Source organism: Terrapene carolina, unplaced genomic scaffold (genome assembly GCF_002925995.2).
Source record: "Terrapene carolina triunguis isolate 2854851 unplaced genomic scaffold, T_m_triunguis-2.0 Scaffold84, whole genome shotgun sequence".
NCBI classification, from domain to species: domain Eukaryota; kingdom Metazoa; phylum Chordata; order Testudines; family Emydidae; genus Terrapene; species Terrapene triunguis.
The window spans coordinates 40,055,729-40,078,735 of record NW_020664435.1 but is presented as its reverse complement, the minus strand read 5'-3'; the positions used below and the strand labels follow the sequence as shown (position 1 = coordinate 40,078,735).

Below are 23,007 nucleotides of genomic sequence, written 5' to 3'. Positions count from 1 at the left end.
ACAGTTGGTCTGAGATTGATACTATTGCAGTTTCTATTTCCAGACTATAATATGGTTAACAATGGTATTGTGTAAAATAATTAATATCCTTATTCAAATACTTATTTTATGATCGTGTGCCATATTATATAACAAACTGTACTTAAGGATTTAAAGTGTTATCCTGAAAAGTATAAAAAAAAAATTTCATTTTCAGCAATAGATCACTTGTATATGCTCTACAGTGTCTGCAGAGTACCATTCAAAAGTCTTTTCAGTTGATCCTATTCCAAAGAGTCTGGAGGGGTTAAAGAGAATAAGATTTAAATGTTTCACTCTGTTGATGCACATTTTGGAGCTTGTTGTTCTGTATTCAGTAATAAAAACCTAGCAAAGATACTTTTTTTGAAAACCAAACCTTCATTTAGTCAAATAGTCATAAATTGTCATATAGGTTACAGTGAGTTATCTGCAAGCCAGTTTATAAAGTGTTTTTACCTTTTCTCTGGAAACAAACCATAGGTGATTTTTATCCCTGTCATTAAGAAACTAAATAAACCTATATTATATCCAGGCAAGCTATAGGGGTCTTGATGTGCATGTGACTAAGCAATTTGTCACGCAATATACTGCAGATAGTGAAATACATTGTGTTCTGTTTAGAGATAGGAGTGTCTCTCACTTAATAGTACTGGCCAGCGAAGGCCTCATTAGAAGACACTTTAGTTTACTCAGGAGTTGTAAGTAATACATTTTATTGTAAGGAGTTTGACAGTGTACTATGTGTGAAAAAGAAATCTTTAAACACAGACTTGCACAAAAATTGTTAACAAAAATCTGCCTGAGAGACCATTATTATTTATTATTATTATTATTTATATTACTTTAGTGCCTGGGAGCACTAGTCATGGACCCCATTCTGGTAGGCACTGTACAGACAGAGAATAAAAAGACCAATACATTTAGAATCTGTCTTTGAATATCTAGTGGGTCCATCACTAAAATCTCTGGGCGCTAACAAATTACACAATGCAAAGACCTGTCCTAAAAGATTACATTCTACACCCTTCTTCATCTGTTGTCAAGTGTGTGTGTCTCTGTGTGCGTGTGTATGTATGTATGTTAAAAATATGTTTTTATAGAGAGCCTTTCACACATGAGAGATCCCCAAATGTTGCCTGTACATGCCCAGTATTGGGGGAGAGAAAGAAGACTGCTGCTCAGAGTCCTGAGAGAGAGAGAGAGAAACTGAACCACTGGGTCCTCTGTCCCCTGAGCTATCTGGTGAGAGATGAGAAAGATATATCCCGTAAGCACTGAGCTGGCAAGGAAAAAGGAATCATAAGAGATGTTTTACAAGGGGAGTCAGGGTCTGGAAATATACCTGCTATAGCATTGATTTCTTGTGGCCTGTATGTAACAGGGTGGCTCCTGCTGGAGCTAGCCACCCCTGATTACAGAGTGAGTCACACCTGGAAGAGATCAGGATGATTGCCCTATAAACAGCAGCAGGAGGCTGCAGAGAAGGGGGGAAGCGCAGGAAATTGTAGAGTGTGTGAAGGCTCCTGCAGGGAAGACAACAAGACCAAGGGAGATGTGACAGAGCCGGAGTTTAGGGAGCAGGAGGCTCCTGTTGCGAAACAGGATGGAGTTTGGGCCTACAAATTGGGGGCCTAGAAGCCTGTGTCAGAAAGCTAAATTCCAGCTAGGATGAGCTGAGAGGATGGGCTGTGAAAACAGAATAGGACAGAAGAGTTCCGGCTGTGAGAGAAGACACTGGAACAAAGTATGGACTGTTGTGTGGTGATGGACTTTATTTTGGAACTGTGAGGATTAAGAGGAGTTTGTTATTTAGGGTTACCATATTTCCACAATCAAAAAAGAGGACACGGGGGGGGAGCCCCGCCCTAGCCCTGCCCCTGCCCCCACCCCACCCCCCTCCACTTCCTCCCACTTCCCACCCCCTGACTGCCCCCCCAGCACCCCAACCCCCCCCCCCACTTCTTGTCCCCTGACTGCCCTGACCCTTATCCACTCGCATGGGTGGCAGGGTTGTAGAAATTTTGGTGTTGCCCAGAACCCACCCCCCGCCCACCTGCCTAAGGCTCTGGGAGGGGAGTTGGGTGGGGGGAGGAGGTCTGGGGTGCAGGTCCTGGGCTGGGGATTAGGGTGCAGGAGGGGTGCAGGGTGCAGGTTCTGGGATAGAGTTTGGGTGCTGGGTGCAGGCTCTGGGCTGGGGCAGGGGGTGGGTGTGCAGGAGGGGGTGAGGGGTGCAGGCTCTGGGATGGAGTTTGGGGGTGGGAGGCGGTGCAAAGGGAGGGGGTGCAGGCTTTGGGAGGGAGTTTGAGGGCAGGAGGGGGGTGTGGGGAGGGGGTTTGGGGATAGGAGGGGATGCAGGGGTGAGGGCTGTGGGTCTGAGGATGAGGGGTTCATGATGCAGGAGGGGGCTCAGGGATGGAGCAGAGGATTAGGGTGTGGGGGGATGAGGGCTGGGGCTGAGGAGTTTGGGGCATTGGAGAGGCTCAGGGCTAGGGTGGAAGGGCAGCCTGTCTTCCCATTAGTAGATGGGGGACACTAGGACCCGGGGGCAGCAGACAAGGGAGAGGCAGGCAGGGGGAGCCCACGGGGGGACGGGACGCAAGGAGGGGGGGTGGCAGGTGGAGGCCGGGGACCCATCCAACACTCCCCCGCTCCCTGACTGCCCCCCCCCGGGACTCCCCTTACCATTCTGGCTCCACATGTTTGCAAAACACGCTGCCCGGTGGGTCGGTTTCTGTGTTACACAGGGCTGCAGACAGAGGGAGGGGGGAGCAGGGGAGGGCTCTGGCTGCTGGAGGCCAATGGGAGTGGGTCAGTCGGCCCAGCCGCCCAATCAGCAGCCGCACTCTGCATGGAAGGGAGGGAGGGAGGCGAGGGAGAAAAAAAAACCGGACATTTTAACCTTGTTACCAATTCCTCCCGGACGGCTATTTAGAGACGCAAAAGCCGGACATGTCCGGGGAACTACGGACGGATGGTAACCCTATTGTTATTAAACCAGCCCCAGACAGAAGGAGATGTTATCCACATGAAAGCCTGTGTGCGGTTCTAAAGGGGCCTGCAAACGGGGGCTAAACGGGCAGGGTTCCTGCAAAGTGACCCGGGCCAGAACTGGGGAGGCGGGAGTGGTCAGTAAACAGGCACCCCACTGTGTAGCCCCAGCAATAAAGTAGCTTATGTAAGCCTTGTCTATACTAGGCTTTAATCTGAACACTTCCCGCTAATGCTGGTGCAGCTCCACTTTTGTACACCAGGCACCAGCAATCACTATTATATTTACCACTGTGTTGCATAGACCTGCATTGAGCAGGTTTCAATGAAATGGTGCTTAACAGGACAGCAATTGCCTGGAGCCCTGTGTACATTAGCTCCCCCACTGTTGATGCTTTGGTTGTTAGAAACTGGAGTTAGGAACTACCATAAACATGGATATTAGGTTATCCCTTAATCTTGTCAAAAGTGACATGGAGTCTTTATTTACAGCCTAGTCTAGGATTATCCAGGCCAGAGGGACATTGGGCTTGTCTCATCTAAGGAATGAACCAGAACTCTTACATGTGGTCTTCAAAGCAAAAAATAATAGTGTGCAATGTTCCCCCTAATTGTTGACATCCATGTGCGGAATGAATTTTGTTATGTGCACCAATATGGAGGTAATGTGGGGGGGGGGGGCGAGGGGTTCGGAATGTGGAAGGGGGTGGGGGCTCAGGGCTGGGGCAGAGGGTTGCGGGGGGGTTGGGGGTTCCGACTGAGGGTGAGGGCTTTGGGGTGGGGATGAGGGGTTCAGGGTGTCGGATGGGGCTCAGGGCTGGGGCAGAGGATTGGGATGCAGGGGGTGCGAACGTTGGGGTGGGGCCAGGGATGAGGGGTTTGAGGTGCAGGCTGCAGCTGGGGGAGAGAACTCTCCACAGCCCTCTCTGACTGCAGCAGCCCAGGGCTGGCACAGAGGCACCTCTCCCCGGCAGCACTGGGGCTGTGGCCGAGGTGCCTCTCCCCTGCCGCGGCAGCACCAGGCCAGGGGAAAGGCACCTCTCCCTGGCCACGCAGCTTAGAGGGAATTTAGTGTGGGCTTTTTCTTCTTTATAATATATCAAGAGAGCCTGAGATTTTTACAATAATTCTTGCTTACTTTTTGCCTAGAAGTATCAGGAGTCTTGTTTTACCCGTTTTTGCAGAGAATTCTTTGTAGGGCTTGCAAACTACTGTATTTGACTCTTTGTGGATTGCTTTCAGGTGTTTGTCAGGAGCTTGGCTAAATAGGTATTAACAAAAATAAAGGTTTTTTTTAAATAATCCAACTAGAAATCTTCCCTCTTTTCAACTGCTCAAGTTTCAGTGTTTTATGATGTCATCATCCCACTCTATATAGTCAACAAAAGGTCCTTTAGCAAAAACAGTAGAAAAAACTTAGTATTTGCAGTGTTAAAAAAGAAAACCCAAAAGCACTGACCATGATGCATAAAAAAGAAGCAAAAAAAGAGCACCAGCAGAATTTTTTTCTTCCCACTTTGTAGGTCATCTTATATTCCTTTGTGGTGGTGGTATTTGTAATACCAAACTGTTCTGAGATTCTCATTTCCACTGCAATTCTTAAGCAGAATGAAGTGATTTAAGGAGAGTGTGTCTGGCTTTTGTCAACATGTCAGATCCTTAACGTTATTTTAACTTAGTCTTTTTGTGGTTTCAAGTGTTTGTTTTTGTATGTTGGCTTTTGTTTGTTTGTGCATGGGGGAAGGGGTTAATAATTATCATCCTGACACAATAGATCATATAATATGCTTTTGGCCAGTCTTAAACAAATTTTAATTTTTAAAAAAATAATTGGGCTTTTGTCCTTTATTTCTTTGCCTGAAAAGTTGGCTTTTATTTAAAAAAAAAAAAAAAAACTGCTTAGAAATATCAGAAATGCAGTGTACTCTTCCTTGGTTCTGCTAGACAACATCTTTGATACCTGAGCATTGTGAGCATATGTGTTGTGAGCTCTCACCTTGCAGTGAGATGACAGCATCCCTGTTCAGTGCCTTGGCCAAAAAGTGGTTAGAGGGAGTTCAGGGGAAGGGAGCTCATACCTTGCTGCTTATCAGGGTAAGGTAGGATAATCCTAAATAGTTCAGCCACTTGAAATCTGTGCTGTCAAAGAGGTGGTGTAATAACAGTTGATAAACTTCCTTCCTAGCAGCCAGTGGTGCTGCACCTCAGTTTTCTCATCTTAGGATAGCTGTTTGAGTCTCAACAACGCCTCCCCTCCTGGTGCCAAGGTCTGATTCCACAAAACCTCAGAAAAATATCTCCAGTTGTCCTAGCTGAGACTCTCCCATCCTGAGCCTTTCCCTCAGGCTTGACTTCCCTTTGCTCTTATGGGAATGTCTTGTGTTACCTACTGTCTTTAAGCTTTCCCCTAAAGTTTGGTACAACCATTCTTCATTCTTCCATGGAGCACTTCTACAGCCTTTTTTCCAGCTCCAACAGCCACAGCTGCTACACTTTCTATAGTTTCCTCTCTGAAAAGACTTGTAAGCAGGCTCTGCTCCATTCAAGTTCTCTCATTCCAGGCCTTTGACCTGGCCATTGAGGAGAACCCCAAAAGAATAAATGGACACAAATCTGACATCAGGAATCATAACATTCAAAAACCAGTAGGAGAACACTTCAATCTCTCTGGTCACTCAATAACAGACCTAAAAGTGGCAATTCTTCAATAAAAAACCTTCAAAAACAGACTCCAACGTGAAACTGCAGAACTGGAATTAATTTGCAAACTGGATACCATCAGATTAGGCCTGAATAAAGACTGGGAGTGGTTGGGTAATTACAAAACCTAAACCTAATTTCCCCAATACTAATTTTCTCCCTACTGTTACTCTCACCTTCTCGTCAACTGTCTGAAATGGGCCACTCTCATTACCACTTCAAAGGTTACTTTTCCTCCATTGGTATCCTGCTGTTAAACGAATTGTCTCATTAGACTGACCTCACACTTCGTAAGACAGCTCCCATCTTTTCATGTATTTATACCTGCTCCTGTATTTTCCACTCCATGCATCTGATGAAGTGGGTTCTAGCCCATGAAAGCTTATGCCCAAATAAATTTGTTAGTCTCTAAGGTGCCACAAGGATTCCTCATTGTTTTTGCTATTACAGAGGGTGTCTTCAGCCCTAGTTTCAAACCTGAGGTTTCTCCTCCTGCACTGTAAGGGACAGGAAATGTAAGCAGGTGAGTTTTCCATCCTGCTGTAAACAGAATATACACACACTTTAAACATTCCCTTTCCTGTGGTTTGGCTTTACTGATGACACAGATAACAATAACAGACTGAGTTTTATATCCTATGTGCTGGTCTATGTTGCAAAGTTAGGTTGGCTTAACTACATCGCTCAGGGCTGTGAAATATTTTGTGCCCTGTGCGATGTGATTAAGTTGACCTAAGCAATGCTGTAGATACCACTCAGTCAACAGACGAATTCTTCCATTGATCTCGCTATTGGTTCGTGGAGAGGTGGATTTACTACAGCAACGGAAGAATCCCTTCCTTTGCTGTAGTAAATGTCTACACTGCAGCTGTGTTGCTATTGCGTTTCCAGTGGAGACATACCCTAAGCTTTCTTACCAAACTTGGCTTTTCATAGGGTCTTCTGGCCAAGTATCATTTGCTTTGGCCTGTAATTCCTTCTGCCTCTCAGATGCATATCCTGGTGGGAGTGAAGATGCAGCTGCCACTATGACTTAATAGGGTTTATATTTTTATGCAGGGTTTAAGCATACAACATCATATGACTCATCAGAGGAGTCCTGTGTCCCCATGCAGATTCTACCATCCTGCTACAGACTATTACCCTGCTACGAGGGGGAAAGACAGCCTGCTGAGAGGGGCTGGGGTGACCAGATGTCCCGATTTTATAGGGACAGTCCTGATTTTTGGGTCTTTTTCTTATATAGTCTCCTATTACCCCCCAACCCCTGTCCTGATTTTTCACACTTGCTGTCTGGTCTCCCTAAGAGGGGCAAACACTTCAAACCCTGCAATGCTACATTAGTAGCTGAAGCATAGTTGAGAGCAAAGAGTGTAGGGGACAATGAGGGGCAAATGTGGGAGGGGCAGACAGTGAGAGGTTGGGGACAACTCTGCTCTTCTCCCCAAAAAAGTCTTGAGATGGATGGAGGAAGGTTTATAGATACTGACAAATATAGAAACAAATTCCTTATTTGTTGGGAGCATACTGAATTTCTTTTCTTGATTCAGTTAACAATCTGTTAATTAGATTGATGCAAAAAACTGAAAAGAATCTCCCTGAATTGACAGACACAAGTGTGAAATTAGAAGCTGTGCAGTCACTGATGATCAGTAGTTATTTTGTAAGCCTTAGTAGTTTGGTTGTTCTTAAATTCAAGAAGTCTATACACAATAATATCTTCACAGTTGCTTTTTCTCCTACTATTAAAAATTACCAGAATCAGCTATGACCAATGTGGGTAGGCACCTGGTCTAACTTAATATTATAATTTACCCACAACTCCTTGCAAATAGGGATTTATAATATAATAGACAGACCCATAACTACATGGCCTTCCTGGTTGCTGCTATCACTTTGGTCTTTTGATGTACATGGAGTTTTTCTGCTACTATAGTAATTCTAAGATCACTCAGGAAAATCGTCCTTAATCAACCAGTGTATCAAAAACTCCAAAACAAACCAGGTAAGGCCAGGCTCAATGTATTCATGTGTCTAATTATCTAAAACTAGTAACTAGTAGTTTCGTGTGGGACTTGTAAATCATCTTAATTCCATCCAAAATGGAGCTCTCAAACTGATCAGTATAATGAAGTAAGACTATATTTGTAACTGAAAAGATAATACAACTTTAAAAATCATTTTCTCTGCAATTGGCTTGTGGTATTAATTAGATTTGTTTTCATCAAGTGTTTTGATTATGAAAGGGAAACTGGGTTCAGTTTACTCTAATTACAGTTCCTGCCTGCTGACCTGGTTACCTGTGCCAGTGCTCTCTGTCAGCCTCAACACATCTGGTCTTTGACCCATTTTCCTTGCTGAATTTGTAGCTTCAGGCTTAGGTCTTATTTCTGTGTTTTAGTTCTTAAGGAAACAATTGCCCTTAAACAAAAGGAAAAATTGTACATTTGAAATGTTTAAACTGTGTGGAAAACTAATAATATATCCTAAATTAGGAAAGGAGGTTTCAAGTCGGATATTCTTATCAAATTAACATTAAGTTTGCCAAATGAAGATTTATTACAAATAATACAACTAGCATTGTTAAATTTAAAGGCACAGAAAAGGTATTGGTATATGACATTATAAAAATATAAAGTTCATGGCCACACAAGATCTACCTTGGTACACATAAAAAGTTTAAAATGTTAATTTATGCCTTTCAGCAAGTTATTTTGGTAACCACAAAGGGCATTCAAATTGTAAAAATAACAGAGGAAATAAAAACTGTCTGGCATGCAAAACACACTTTAATGTGATTATTAACTGCAGGTTTTCTAAATTAAAGGCAAAGAGATCTCAGATTTCATACTTGTGAAGTAATATCATTCTCTTGCCTGAGAGGATGTAAACTGATTCTTGCTTGACTCTGCGGTCACTAATCTCTTGCATTCAGGTTGCGATAGCAGATAGATAGGGGATTTGCTGCCAGCATGGAAAAAGGCCCTGGTAGGCAGCAAAACAACGGACAGGTGGATAGATTTAAGCAGACTTTACTAATTAGCATGTTGCCTGACAGTATGAGGTAAGAGTTCTGCAGTTCTGTAAGCTTCCCCATATGTCAAAAAAAAAAAATGATGAAATAATTAACGAGCTTTGAGCTATTCGGGCTGAGCTCCTGGGTGCATACTAATTTAATACTTGTATGCTTTATTGTAAAAGGAGTTGCTTATTTTTCAAAATATACAAACTAGGTTTATACTAAATTCATTAGTTTATGATTAGGAAGAACATCTAGGCATGGAATGATCCATAAATAAAAGTATATTTATTGGGTTTGTTTGTTTTTTTGCCACTAGAAAACCTATTTTTAAAAGTCCTGATTTTCTTAATGTGTTTTATATTTCACTGCATGTAATATTTACGTTTGAAAAGCACAAGCACTGTAATCACTGGTATTTTAATACTGTGATGCTCTAAACCATGGTTCTGACTGCCTCACGTGTGTTAATGGATTTATCCTTGCAAAAGCCCTGCAAGTTAAAGAATTATGATTTTATTGATGGGGAATTGAAGCACAGAGAAATTAAATTACTTGCCCTAAATCACACAGGTAGTCTTTGGCATAGTCATTAATGGAACACAGTTCTCCAGAGTCCCACTCCAGTGCCTAAATCACAAAACCACTGTTAGAAGAGTTTGTCTGGTCTTTAATGGCTAATCAAAATTAGATTTAGACAATAATTGTAATACAGTAACTCCTCGATTAACGTTGTAGTTATGTTCCTGAAAAATGCAACTTTAAGCGAATCCAATTTCCCCATAAGAATTAATGTAAACGGGGGGTGAAGGGGGAGTTAGGTTCCATGGAAATTTTTTTCACCACACAAAAGGCTCACACACACACACACACACACACACACACACACACACATTATAAGTTTTAAACAAACAAATTTAATACTGTACACAGCAATGATGATTGTGAAGCTTGGTTGAGGTGGTGGAGTCAGAGGGTGGAAGAGGGTGGGAATATTTCCCAGGGAATGCCTTACTGCTAAATGATGAACTAGAACAGCTGAGCCCGCAAGGGTTAACACATTGTTAATGTAGCCTCACACTCTACAAGGCAGCACAAATGGAGGGAGGGGAGACAGCATAGCAGACAGAGACTCTCACACACAGTGAGAGAGAGATGCGTGTTGCCCCTTTCAGTACGCTGACCCCACTCTAAGTACATTGCCTTTTTAAGTAGATCAGCAAGTTGAGACAGCAGCTATTGCCAGCAAGCTCCCTCCGTCCTGAGCCCTGTCATGTCCATCCGGTCCCCCCCCCACTCTATGGAGATGGGGTAAGCAGGGGGAGGGGGACACTCTGACATTAGCCCCCCTATTCTCCCCCTCACCTCCCGCACAGCAAGCAGGAGGCTCGCAGGAGCAGCACATGGCAGTGGGGGGAGGGACAGCTGAACTGCTGGCAATTGATAGCCTGCTGGGTGGCTGCCACACAGGGAACTTAGGGGAGTGGGGAGTTGATGGGGGGGCTGCCGATCCACCCTTGTTCCAAGCTCCCACCAGCTAGCTCCAATGGGCTGCTCTTTCTGCAAACAGTGGACAAAGCAGGTGGCTGCCAAACAATGTTATATGGGAGCATTGCGCAACTTTAAACGAGCATGTTCTCTAATTGATCAGCGACAAAACAACATTAACCGGGATGACTTTAAGTGAGGAGTTACTGTATATACTTACTGGCCCTTGCAAGACTGAGGGTATGTTGTCCTTAAAACACTAAATTGACCCAGTCTAGTACTAAATTCAGTATAGCAGCATCTGCATGAATTATATTTGAAAATGTTTTATGTTACAGACTGTAGGGAAAAGCAAAAATCAGAAATCTATTAGATTGTCAGTTAAGAACAGTATTGTGTAACATAAGATATAACAATCCCCCAAGACTACCATCAAACATACTTTCTCTCTTCCTTTGCCCTGTACTGAACCAGAGGTACCTACATCTGCCCTACATTCATACACGTAGCCTACTCCACAGAAGGAATACCACATACACTACATTTTACAACCCCTTCAATCCCTCTTACAAATTCCTTTACCTTTATGCTCATGATACCATTATAGACAGTCCCAGCAACTTGCAATCTTGCACCAGCTGAGAACAAGACTGCACTGGAGGGATCATGCCCAACATGCAGAAGAAGCTGAACTTTTATAGAAGGTTTATAGAGCTGAGGTTGAAGGAAGCAGAGCATGAGTCTAGCCCTAATGAGGTTGGAAGATGCAATTTTGAGTGATTTTAAAAATCCTAAACCCTCCCATACTGAGTCTTAACAAAGGAAGAAAACTTGCAAGCAGAAGTGAATTGGGGGTTTGTGGGGCCCTGGGCCAGAGCAAGTGGGGGCCCCTCCCCACTCCTTATGCCTGCAGTTCTCCTCGCCCTCCTGCCTCGTCCACCTTTTCATGTTAACCAGAACATTTTCCTCCGGTGTTCTGCCCAAAGCCTCACATGTCCAATGAGGAGAGGCGCTTGCACATGCTAGATGTCAGGTGGGCTCTGGCGTTCTACTTAGAGCATACCAAGCCCTTCCGTAGATTGACTCAACTCTTCGCTGTGGTGGCTCACAGGATGAAAGGTTTCCTGGTATCTTCTCAAAGCTTTCATATTGGATTACTACCTGCATACGTACTTGCTACAAGTTGGCGCGGGTTGTACGCCCATTCAACTAGAGCTCAGGTGTCGTCAGCAGCCTTCCTAGCACAAGTACATATCCAGGATATCTGCAGGGCCACAACATGGTTTTCAGTGCACACCTTCACAACCTCAGCAGGCCAGAGATGACGCTGGCTTTGGCAGAACTGTGTTGCAATCAACATATCCACGAACTCCTACGTGCCTCTGGAGATACTGCTTGGGAGTCATCTAACATGGAATGGACGTGAGCAAGAACTCGAAGAAGAAAAAATGGTTATTAGCCTTCCATAACTGTTGTTCTTCAAGATGTGTTGCTCATGTCTATTCCATGACCCACCCTCCTTCCCCAGGCGTTCTGGCAAGAAGGAACTGACGGAGGGGGGGAGTTAGTGGTGCCCCTAATACCAATGTATATGCACACCACTCCAGAGGCCACCAGAGCTAGTCCCCTATGGATACCACTGAGGGAAAAACTTTCAGCACCGGTGCATGTGGCGAGCACACACAGTTAGATAACATGGAATGGACATGAGCAACACATCTCAAAGAACAACAGTTATGGAAGTTTAGTAACCATTTTTTTCTACTCCCTCTTAAAAACTCCCCTCCCCGTCCCTCTTCAGGGACCCCTCTCAAAAGGCCTCTCAAACAGGAGGTGGACTCCTTAATTCATCTAGGGACAGAGACTGTCTCTCCTCAAGACAGGGACAAAGCTTTTACTCAAGATATTTCCTCATCTCCAAAAAGAAGGTTGGGCTGGAGACCCATTCTAGATCTCAGACAGCTGAAAGTCTTCATACACCATTTAAGATTCAGGATGACCCACTCGGCCTCAGTAATCTTTTCCCTAAATGAAGGCAACTGGTTTGTGGCCCTCAATTTTGAAGGATTCTTTCTATCATATAGACATTCCTTCAGAGTACAGGTGATTACTGTGCTTTACGATGGGCCGAGGGTACTTTCAATACAGAATTCTCCCTTTGGCCTCTCGGAGGCACTGAGAGTTTTTACGAAGATGCTCTCCATGATAGCAGCATATCAGCATTGTCAAGGCAACCTGGTATTTCCTTAACTTGACAGCTGGCTGCTCACAGATTGAATGGTATCAGGAGGTACAGATAGTGGTCTTCTCAGTACTCGACTTTTTTCACTCATTGGGACTTCAGGTAAATCTAGAAAAGTCCAGTTTAACCCCTCACCCACCCGCAAGTTATAGAGTTTACCAGAGCAAATCGGAACTCAGTTCTGGACAAAGCATACTTACCAGAGAACAGATTCCTTGCAATGAGCGACCTCATTGTCCAACTCTGTCTCGGCCTACAGATGCTTGTCCTGTTCTGCCTCGTCCTTCTACACCATATGACCACCTACACCTATGTGACATGTTTTGCAATGCTCCGCCTCCAAGGCCTCCAAACATGGTTGTGGATGGTCTCTGCTCAAGCAAATGCACCCTGGATAAATGAGTTTCACTTTCTCTAAGTGTCCTCAGATCCCTCATTTGGTAGGAAACAAAAGGGGTTCCCTTTGTTTCCCCACCATCCACAAAGAAACTCATTACAGATGCCTCACTACTGGATTGGGAAGTGCACCTCAATGATCATATAGCTCATGGCTTCTGGACTCCACAAGATTAAGCCCATTGCTTCTTGTCCGACCTTCAGTGGACATGGAGAACAATTGATCACCATCCTCTTTATAACAGCCTTTAATGTATTTGAAGACTGTTATCAGGTCCCCCATCAGTTGTCTTTTCTCAAGACTAAATATGCCCAGTTGTTTTAACCTTTCCTCATAGGTCTGGTTTTCTGAACCTTCCATCATTTTTGTTGCTCTCCTGTGGAATCTTAAATATTTGTCAACATCTTCCTTGAAATGGGATGCCCAAAACTAGACCTAGTACTCCAACTGAGGCATCACCTGTGCCAGCTAGAGTGAGATAGTTACCAGGAGTGTCTTTCATATGGCACTCCTGTTGATACATCCCAGAATATTAGATTTTTTTGCTGCAGCTGCATCTAATTGTTGACTCATGTTCAACTTGTGATCCAACATAGCCACTAGATCATTTTCTGCAGTTATTTCACATTTTGTAGATGTGCATTTGATTTTTTTCCTTCCTATGTGTAATACTTTGGTGCTTGCCTTTACTGAATTTCATCTTGTTGATTTTGAACCTCTCTCCAATTTATCGAGGTCCTTTTGAATTTTATCCTGTTCCCCTCCCAGCTAGTCATCTGCAGATTTTATAAGCATGCTCTCCACTCCATTATTCAAGCCTTTAATGATAACTTTGAATAATACCAGACCAAGGACAGCCCCTAGTTGACAGTGAAACATAGATAACTAGTGTGAGTACAGTTTGCCAACCAATTGTACACTCACCTGATGATAATTTCATCTAGACCATATTTTCCCTAGTTTGCTTATGAGAAAGTCATGTGGGAGCACGTCACAAGCTTTACTAAAATCAAGATAAATAATGTCTTCTGCTTCCCACATCCACTAGGCCAATAACCTATCAAAGAAGGAAACTAGGTTGGTTCAGCATGATTTGGTCTTGACAAATCCATATTGGCTATTAATCACCCTATTTTTCTCTGTCCACAAATTGAGTGGTTAATAATTTGTTCCAGTATCTTTCCAGCCATCAAAGTTAGGCTGACTGGTCTGTATTTACCTGGGTCCAATTTGCCCAATTAAAGCAGGGTACTAAGTTTGCTCTTCTCGAGTCCTCTAGAACCTCACCCATCCTCCATGAGTTCTTGAAGATAATTGCTAATGGTTCTGAGATTGCTTCATCTAATTCCTTAAGAGCTCCAAGATGAACTTTGTCAGGCCCTGCTGATTTGAATACATCTAATTTATCTTAATATTCTTTAATCTGTTTGTTCCCTATTCTGTCTTGAGTTCCTTTCCCCTTTTTGTTACTGTTAATTGTGTTAAAGCATCTGGTCACAAGTAACCATTTTAGTGAAGACTGAAGCAAAATAGGCATTAAACATCTCAGCCTTCTTGATGTCCTCTGTTGTTAGGACTCCTTCCTTACGAAGTAGTGGACATGCACTTTCCTTCAGCATTTTCTTGCTCCTAATGTATTTATAGAGCCTTCTTACTGCTTTTTCTGTTCCTTGCTAGATGTAACTAATTTTGTGCTTTAGCCTTTCTGATTTTGTCCCTACATGCTTGTACTATTTTTTGTACTCCTCCGTTGCAGTTTGTCCATGTTTTCAGTTTTTGTAGGATTCTTTTTTGATTTTCAGGTCATTAAAGCGCTTAAGTAGAAGCCATATTGTCCTCTTACTATTTTTTCCTATATTTCCTTCCATCCGGATAATTTGCTGTCTTGCCTTGAATATTGTCTCTTTGAGAAACATCCAGTTCTCCTGAACTCCTGTATCCCATAGATTTTCTTCCCATGGGGCCTTACCAGCAGTTCTGAGTTCATTAAAGTCTGTGTTTTTGAAGTCCATGGTCCTTATTCTGTTGCTCTCATTCCTTCCTTTCTGTGGAATTATGAAGCCTATCATATCATGATCACTTTCACCCTACTTGCCTTCCACTTTCAGATTTCCAACCAATTTCTTCATTAGTCAGAATCAAGTCTAAAATGGCTGCTCCCTAGGTACTTCCTCCACCTTTTGGAACAAAAAGGTATCCCCAGTCCATTCCAAGAACTTACTGGACATTTTGTGTTTTGCCATATTACTTTTCCAACAGATGTCTGGGTAGTTAAAGTCCCCCGTTGCTGCCAGTTCTTGTGTTTTGGATATTTTTGTTGTTTGTTCTAGAAAAGTCTCACCTACCTCCTCTTCCTGAGTTGGCAGTCTATAATAGGCCCCTGCCATGACGTTACCCCTGGTTTTTTCCCTGCCTTTCCCCTTCAGACTAAGCCTGAAAAATCAGCTATTAGCAATTTAAAACTGGCATGGCCTGCTGAATAAGACCTCGCAGAAGAGCATTAGTAGGATACCATGGTAGTATTTTGTACATGTTAAAATGTTAGTATTTGGGGGTAAGCTGTTCATGACATCTTTAAAAGCCTGAATGAATAATCTAGTGTTAACAGTGCAGTTTTTAATTTGGACTTTTTTTAAAAAACAGGTTACCTTGAAGACCAAGCAACTGAAGGAATCTGTTACACATACTCCAGGTGTGTGACCCTAAGTCCTAATCAATGCGGTTAATAACAAATTATTTATATGGTGGGTTTCCAATGTATAGGCCATTTTGCAGCTTTCAAGGTGATGTTTATGGTCTTGGCTGTAGAAGCTCCATGCTCCTACTCTCAGCAGACACCAAGGTTGATGGGCATTCTGAGGAAGTCCTCCCCTTTAGTGGTGGCTGTGTAAAGGCTCTTTCTAGGGTATTATTATTCTATTTATTTATTATAATGGTGTCCTCAGTGTGCTAGTCAATTCAGATATGCAAAAAAAACCAGATAAATCCCTGCCCTAAAGAGTTTGCAGTTAGGATGACTGACAGACAAAGGCATATAGGCTTGGGGAATACAGTACAGGACTTTTAACAATGTATTTAACCCCATGTCAAGTTGTTCCTATTTTATTTATTGTAAAGCTTTTTATTTCTTTTTCTGGGGCTGGGAAGCTATTTCAACCCTTGCCAAATTCCAATTTATTTTATTTTAACCCTTGCTTATTTCTGTGGGTTATTGTTTAATAGTTTGAGTGAGTAATCAATTTTTAAATGTTCTGGATTTGCAGTTCTTGCCATAATTAAATAATATCTATCTACTCGAGCTCAGCGAATACCAGAAAAACTTTTCATTATTTGCTCAAATTTAAAATGAACTCTATCTATTTTGTCACCTTTTCTCTGTGTGTGCTTGAATGTTTGGGGAAGGCAGTCAAGTTTTAATCCCATACATGCTCTCAGAAAGCATATTTTAATCCACACTCACATGCCAATACTACCAAAACTTCCATATTTAAATAGGATGGGTGAGGGACAGGGTTTCCTAAACCCCTCACAAGAGCCATGAGAGGGCCACTAAATTAGTCACACAAGGATCTGACGGCACCCTTTGCAGCTAGGATGGAACATACATGCTCAGTTTCTTATGTGACTGCGATGAGACAACTAGTTCCAAACCGCAATCAGCCAATCAGGGCCGGCTCCAGGGTTTTTGCCACCCCAAGCGGTGGGGGGGGGGGGGGGGGGAGAAAGCTGCGATCGTGATTGGTGGCAGCTCCACCGCGCCGCTTTCTTCTTCGGTGGCAATTTGGCGGCAGGTCCTTCCCTCCGAGAGGGACCGAGGGACCCGCCGCCGAAGAGCCCAACGTGCTGCCTTGGCCGCCCCAAGCACCTGCTTGCTGGGCTGGTGCCTGGAGCCGGCCCTGCAGCCAATAAATGTTACAGTAGATTAATCTTTCCAGGAATGATGAAAGTTTACAATTTTCTAAAATTCTCCAATCCTGCTTATTTCTTACCTCTCCCAAAGAAGATTTGAGGAGGAAGGGGGTAGAATGAGATTGAAAGATGTGGGAAGGCATCCAGTGGATACAGGATGAACAAAGAACAGAAATGAACCAAGGGAAACAAGACCATTTACACTAGGAGAAAATGAGGCGGGAGTGTTGGACAATAGAGAATGGGGTAAATATGAAAGACAAGGAATGAGAGGAGAGAGGATTATGAACTATAAAGGAAAGAATAACAGAAAAAAACAGAAAAATGAGAAGAAGAGATGGCTATTATGGACTGATTTGGATATGGAAGGAGAGAAAAGGGGGATAAGCAAATCGAAGAGGGGGGAGAGGAAAGACCCATGCAAAGTTTAGTGATTTTTTTATTTCAGGTGTTTGTGCTCTTTGATTATATTTCCCTTGCATTTATTCCTTAGCTCTAAATTTGCTCAAAATAGTCACCCAGTCCCTTCTTCTCAATCTAGTACATTAGTATAACTGGCCATTCTGAATTATATAATTCATAGCTGGAGAAAGCTATGTATCAGAATTCACAAAAATATTCCATTGAAAGGGATCCTCAAAACCCCTTTTCAGCTGTCACCTAACCTTGTACACTCCTACATTCCCTGAGCACCTAATTTCCCCCCAGTAAACTCCCCAAGGTGCCTACATTTCTTCCAGTGGCATGCACAAAGCCATCTAAGTCCTGCTGCCACTGAGCTACTCAGTGCCTAAACTCTAGGCCAGGGAGAGAGTGAGAATGACTCTGTAGCCTAGTGATTAGCACATACTTCCTGGAGACAAAGGTTCCAGTCCCTGCTCCAATGGCTATTTGAGTATTTTATAAAAAGTGTGTAAGAGTTTTAACAGGAGAGATTGAGAGAGACCCACTGCAGAATACCTATAGCCCAGTGATTAGAGCATTCATCAGGGGGCGGGGGCGGGAGGGAGGGGGAAGACCTGGGTTCAAGTCACTGCTCCAAATCAGGCAGGGGATATTTGAACCTGGGACTTCCACATCCTGGGTGAGTGCTCTGAGTGCTAAGGGTGGGGTGTGGCAACACCACCATTTTTTGTGGGAAAGGGCTTACCTAACTCTAGGAGAGGGTTCACAGCCATGAACCCCAAGTGGAGATAGGCGCCTCCCACTGGCCTGGAATTAGGCGCCTGACTCCCTTTGAGGGATGGGGCTTTGGCCCTACCCCTCTGCTCAGCATTTCCTGCTGGCTAACTTAGGTGGCTCCTGTAGCGCTCCAGCCCTGAAGGGGTTGGAAAAGCCCTGCAGAGGGCTGGGGCTGGGGAAAGGAGCAAAACCCCGGCTGATTGGCGAAGTGGCTGCAGCTGCGCCCACACCCCAAACAGAGCAACTTGGCCTTGTAAGAAGGTCAGGGCAGCCATAAGCTCTGCATGCTCTCTTCTAGCTGTGGAGGGAGACAGGCCTGGCTGCTGGGGAAGGTTGAGAGGTACCTGGGAGTGAGGCAGGGCTGGGGAAAAGCCAGAGGAGCAGGGGAGCTCCAAGCTGGTAACTCCCCAGGCTGTAGGGTCTGGTTCTAGGCCCATAGAGGTACTGAGGGTGGAAGAAGGCAGCAGGCCAAACCCCCCTTGCCAGTGATGAGTGGCATACACTGCAGTCTGCCCCAGGGAACGGGGGCTAGTTGGTGACTGGCAGTAGCCTTACACTGAGGCAAGGTGGGGATAGGGGGTCGAGGTGGGGAGACCCAGAGAGAGAGTGGGGTACTGCCGGGCGGGCAGCACCCAAGCCAAGGACACCGGGGTCCGCGAGGGACACGGGGGCCAACGACAGGCGGGACATCTGGCCTGCAGAGGGCTCTCCGGTGACTGGTGAGCTAATTCCCGAGACGACCAGTAGGAGGCGCCGCAGGGGTGAGTCCGCGCCTGATTACACTCCCTACTCAGCTTTTTGGCTGTTATGAATCCTATAGTCAGGCACCTAACTTTCCCCATGTATTATATAGTAAGCCTGGGCACCTAATTTGGGGCTGAGGCTTCTACTGGGTGGCAGGACACCTAATGTTAGGCATTGTAACACCGAGTCTAAGTCCTCTTTGTGAATCTAGCCCAAAATATATTTTGGCCTGTGGTTTGAAGGTGATGAATTTGTCATTGGCAGATTACTCGAGGGAGAATGATCTTTTTTTAAAAAAAAAGTTTTAAAATCTTCTGAAATCCGGAAATTTGCTCTTCGCATTTTGAAATGCTCGAGCAGAGGAGAGCCTCAGAACTCCTGTAATATTTTGTTTGTTCCTACACTCATTTTGACTGGCTACCAGCCCACTGAGAGGGGGTTATGCCACAACCCCTGCCTCTCCAGTTCTTCTAGTTTCTGGGGGACTCTGTAACCCGGTTTCTCAACCACAAGGGCTCTCCCTGCTCTGTCTCTCAGCTATAGTTTACTTGTCACCACCCAGTTCCCTTTTCATTTGACTTCAGTGGTTTTTACATATAATGTTATTTCCAACAGGAATTGTTAGACTCTCTGAGCTTAGAAACTTGGCCCAGAATTCCAGAAATGCCAAAACCAACATGGATTTGCCAGACCATATAATTACGCAGCGAGAAATAGATGAGGAGGAGAAAGAGGAGGAGGAGGAGGAGAACTATAATCGTGACCCAGAACAGATGGTTATTCCAGCAGATCACAGAGAGACCATGACAAGCGAAACCAGACACCGCAAGCGAAAAACAGCCAAAGCATCTGAAATAACTCTAGCAACGATGAAAGAGGTGGCAGAAGATAAATGCAGGGGAAAGCGTCAGAAAGACTTTAACAACACAGAACAGGATGAATATAGCGATGATGAGAACAGAAAAAAAGAGAAAAGCCACAATTCCGAAGAATTGTGGACTCAAAATCAACAGAAACTTCTTGAACTAGCCTTACAGCAGTATCCAAAGGGAACATCAGACCGCTGGGATAAGATAGCAAAATGCGTCCCAGGAAAAAGTAAGGTAGGGTCATTGTTTTGTATGGGATTAGACTAATAATAAACCAATATGACATCTGGGCAGGGCTTTTCCTACCAATTAGCTACCAGCCTGAGGTCTTTAATCCAGCCTGTCACTATCAGATAACTCAAAGGGCCCAACTCAAAGGCTATTGTCACCATATATATTGATACTTTATTTTTGTTTAATTTAATTTTTTGCTTTGTGTTGGAAAAATTAAGTTGAACTGCCTGCCATTTCTTCTAAAGTACCTGTCTTTACCCACAATTAAAAACGTGAAAGGCTGGAGGAATGTAGATTGTAGTTTTCAACAATTCTGATGGTCGCATTTGGTGACTGAATGTTTGAAAATGTGAGCAGGGCAGGTTATCAGTAGCACCTTCTGCAGTTCAGATTTGCTGAATGAACCATTAAAAGAAGTAATTCTAATGCATGTGTTATAATGCTCAATAACCTATTTAATATTCCAGTATACTAGAATATTTTAGATGTCATAATTTTTCTTTATATAAGTGATGGAGAGAGGTAAATCGTGTCCCCAGGGGTCTGTCTGTACTAGGCCCAGTCCTATTCAACATATTCATAAATGATCTGAAAAAAGGGGTAAACAGTGAGGTGGTAAAATTTGCAGAAGATACAAAACTACTCAAGATAGTTAAGTCCCAGGCAGACTGCGAAGAGCTACAAAAGGATCTCTCAAAACTAGGTGCCTGGGCAACAAAATGGCAGATGAAATTCAGTGTTGATAAACGCAAAGTAATGCACATTGGAAAACATAATCCCAACTATATATATAAAATGATGGGGTCTAAATTAGCTGTTACCACTCAAGAAAAAGATCTTGGAGTCATTGTGTATAGTTCTCTGAAAACATCCACTCAATGTGCAGCGGCACTCAAAAAAGCAAACAGAATGTTGGGAATCATTAAGAAAGAGATAGATAATAAGACAGAAAATATCATATTGCCTCTATATAAATCCATGGTATGCCCACATCTTAAATACTGCGTGCAGATGTGGTCGCCCTATCTCAAAAAAGATTTATTGGAACTGGAAAAGGTTCAGAAAAGAGCAACAAAAATGATTAGGGGTATGGAACAGCTGCCGTATGAGGAGAGATTAATAAGACTGGGACTTTTTAGTTTGAAAAAGAGACGACTAAGCGGGATATGATAGAGGTCTATAAAATCATGACTGGTGTGGAGAAAGTAAATAAGGAAGTGTCATTTACATAACACAACAACTAGGGGGTCACCAAATGAAATTAATAGGCAGCAGGTTTAAAACAAACAAAAGGAAGTTTTTCTTCACATAACGCACAGTCACCCTGTGGAACTCTTTACCAGAGGATGTTGTGAAGTTCAAGGCTATAACAGGGTTCAAAAAAAAGAACTAGATAAGTTCATGGAGGATAGGTTCATCAATGGCTATTAGCTAGGATGGGCAGGGATGGTGTCCCTAGCCTCTGTTTGCCAGAAGCTGGGAATGGGTGATGGGGTGGATCACTTGATGATTACCTGTTCTGTTCATTCCCCCTGGGGCACCTGGCATTGGCCACTGTTGGAAGACAGGATACTGGACTAGATGGACCTTTGATCTGACCCAGTATGCCTGTTCTTAAATTTCCAGACAGTGAAGCAAAAGCATATGGAGAAGCTGAAATTATAAACCTACTAGATTATATGGAAGAAAAGCCCTGGGCAGAGCTAACAGAGGCAATGTGTCCATGATCAGTGACCTCTACTTTGTCACTGGTTAGGTTCAGTAAGAACCCAGTATTCGTGACAGTTCAGTTTGCAGTGCAATCCAGTGTTGATGCCTGAAACAGCAGGATATCATCATCTTACTTGCACCAAAAGTTCAATGTTAGGGAGGAGGAAATGTGGGTGGGGTTCCAGAAACAGTCTTTTTAGATCTCAAAATTGTCTGGCAGTTCACATTCTAGGATGGGTTTGCTACATTAAAGTGATGGTAAGGACTTGTCTATGCTTGGAAATTTATGAAATAGCTGTCCCAGAGTCTACACTTGGATAGCTATTTTGGTAAATTTCCAAGGTTGACAAACCCCAAGAGCGAGAAAATCATTTTTCAGACACACTGTTGACAATAATACAAAACTGTGCTACTTCCCTATTTTAATAATTATTCTGCTAAACACTGTCAAGAAAGAGACTATCAATATAAGGCAAATTTTCTCCTATTTTTCTCTGGTCTCTAACAACATCAGTTATCTGTAATGAACCCCAAACTGAAAATTCTTTTTGTAATCCACTTTTCATTATGTGTAGATTGCCCTTGCCTTCGGAAAGCTCAATACATGGGTGAATATTCTTCTACGTTTTTTTAAAATAGAAAAACTACTTTTAAAACAACTTAACTGATTTTACAAGAGAGAATGTGTACAGTAGAAGTAATATGAAGATATTAAATCATAGTTCATGCTTTAAAAAGATAAAAACTGTCTTTTTTTGTTTTTTGCAGGATGAGTGTGTGGCAAGATACAAGTTGCTTGTTGAACTGGTACAAAAGAAGAAAATGGCTAAAAGCTGAATCTTCTGAGCAAAAGAGTTTTATTTCTATTTTTCAGAATGAGATTATATTTTAAATCTCATATGCAGAAGTTTGCATTTTTGTACCGCAGTATTTCTATGTCATGTGCCTTAGTAAAAGAAAATATCAATAAATTTTATGCCATCTTGCTTAACCATTTTCTGTGTTAAAGAATTTAAATGTATTTTTGTTTTGGAGAGATATTTATAAAGACATCTTATTGCATATGTCTTGGTAATTGAGGATCTTCTTAAAGATCTACCATAGTTTATTGCATGATGACTTCAGTATGAATGAATGTGCAGTATATAAAGGGTAAAAGGTCTAACCTTTAAGGAGGCAAAAGAAATCTCTGTTAGCTGCTCTGAAAATTTAAACATGAGATTGTTGAAAAAATCTTTAAGATTTTTCTTTATAGACACACTACACATATGCATGTATATCTGCATATATACATACAATTTATATGAATGTACACATACTATTTAAAAATGTGTACGTTCATTATATATTTGAGAGCTCTGAACTTCACACGTATTCATGTCTGCTATATAGTTGCTCTTTCAAATATCTTACATGATAATATACAGTAATATTAAGTAGTGCTATTATTTAGCTATATTTTAATTAAGGTTTTTAAGAGGATTTTTTTAATTGAGAGACTGCT

The 23,007-nt window shown here is 42.9% G+C and overlaps 1 protein-coding gene across 1 annotated transcript in view; it reads left to right on the top strand.

Moving 5' to 3' along the window:
* Window positions 1-22,497, top strand: part of DNAJC1 (DnaJ heat shock protein family (Hsp40) member C1) — a 176,259-nt gene extending 153,762 nt beyond the window's left edge. The window contains exons 10-12 of the mRNA XM_026649430.1: window positions 15,499-15,547; window positions 19,306-19,793; window positions 22,272-22,497. Of these exons, the coding sequence (XP_026505215.1) occupies window positions 15,499-15,547; window positions 19,306-19,793; window positions 22,272-22,340 (606 nt within the window). The 3' untranslated portion in view covers window positions 22,341-22,497. The remainder of the gene's footprint in view (window positions 1-15,498; window positions 15,548-19,305; window positions 19,794-22,271) is intronic.
* The last annotated feature ends 510 nt before the right edge of the window (window positions 22,498-23,007 follow it).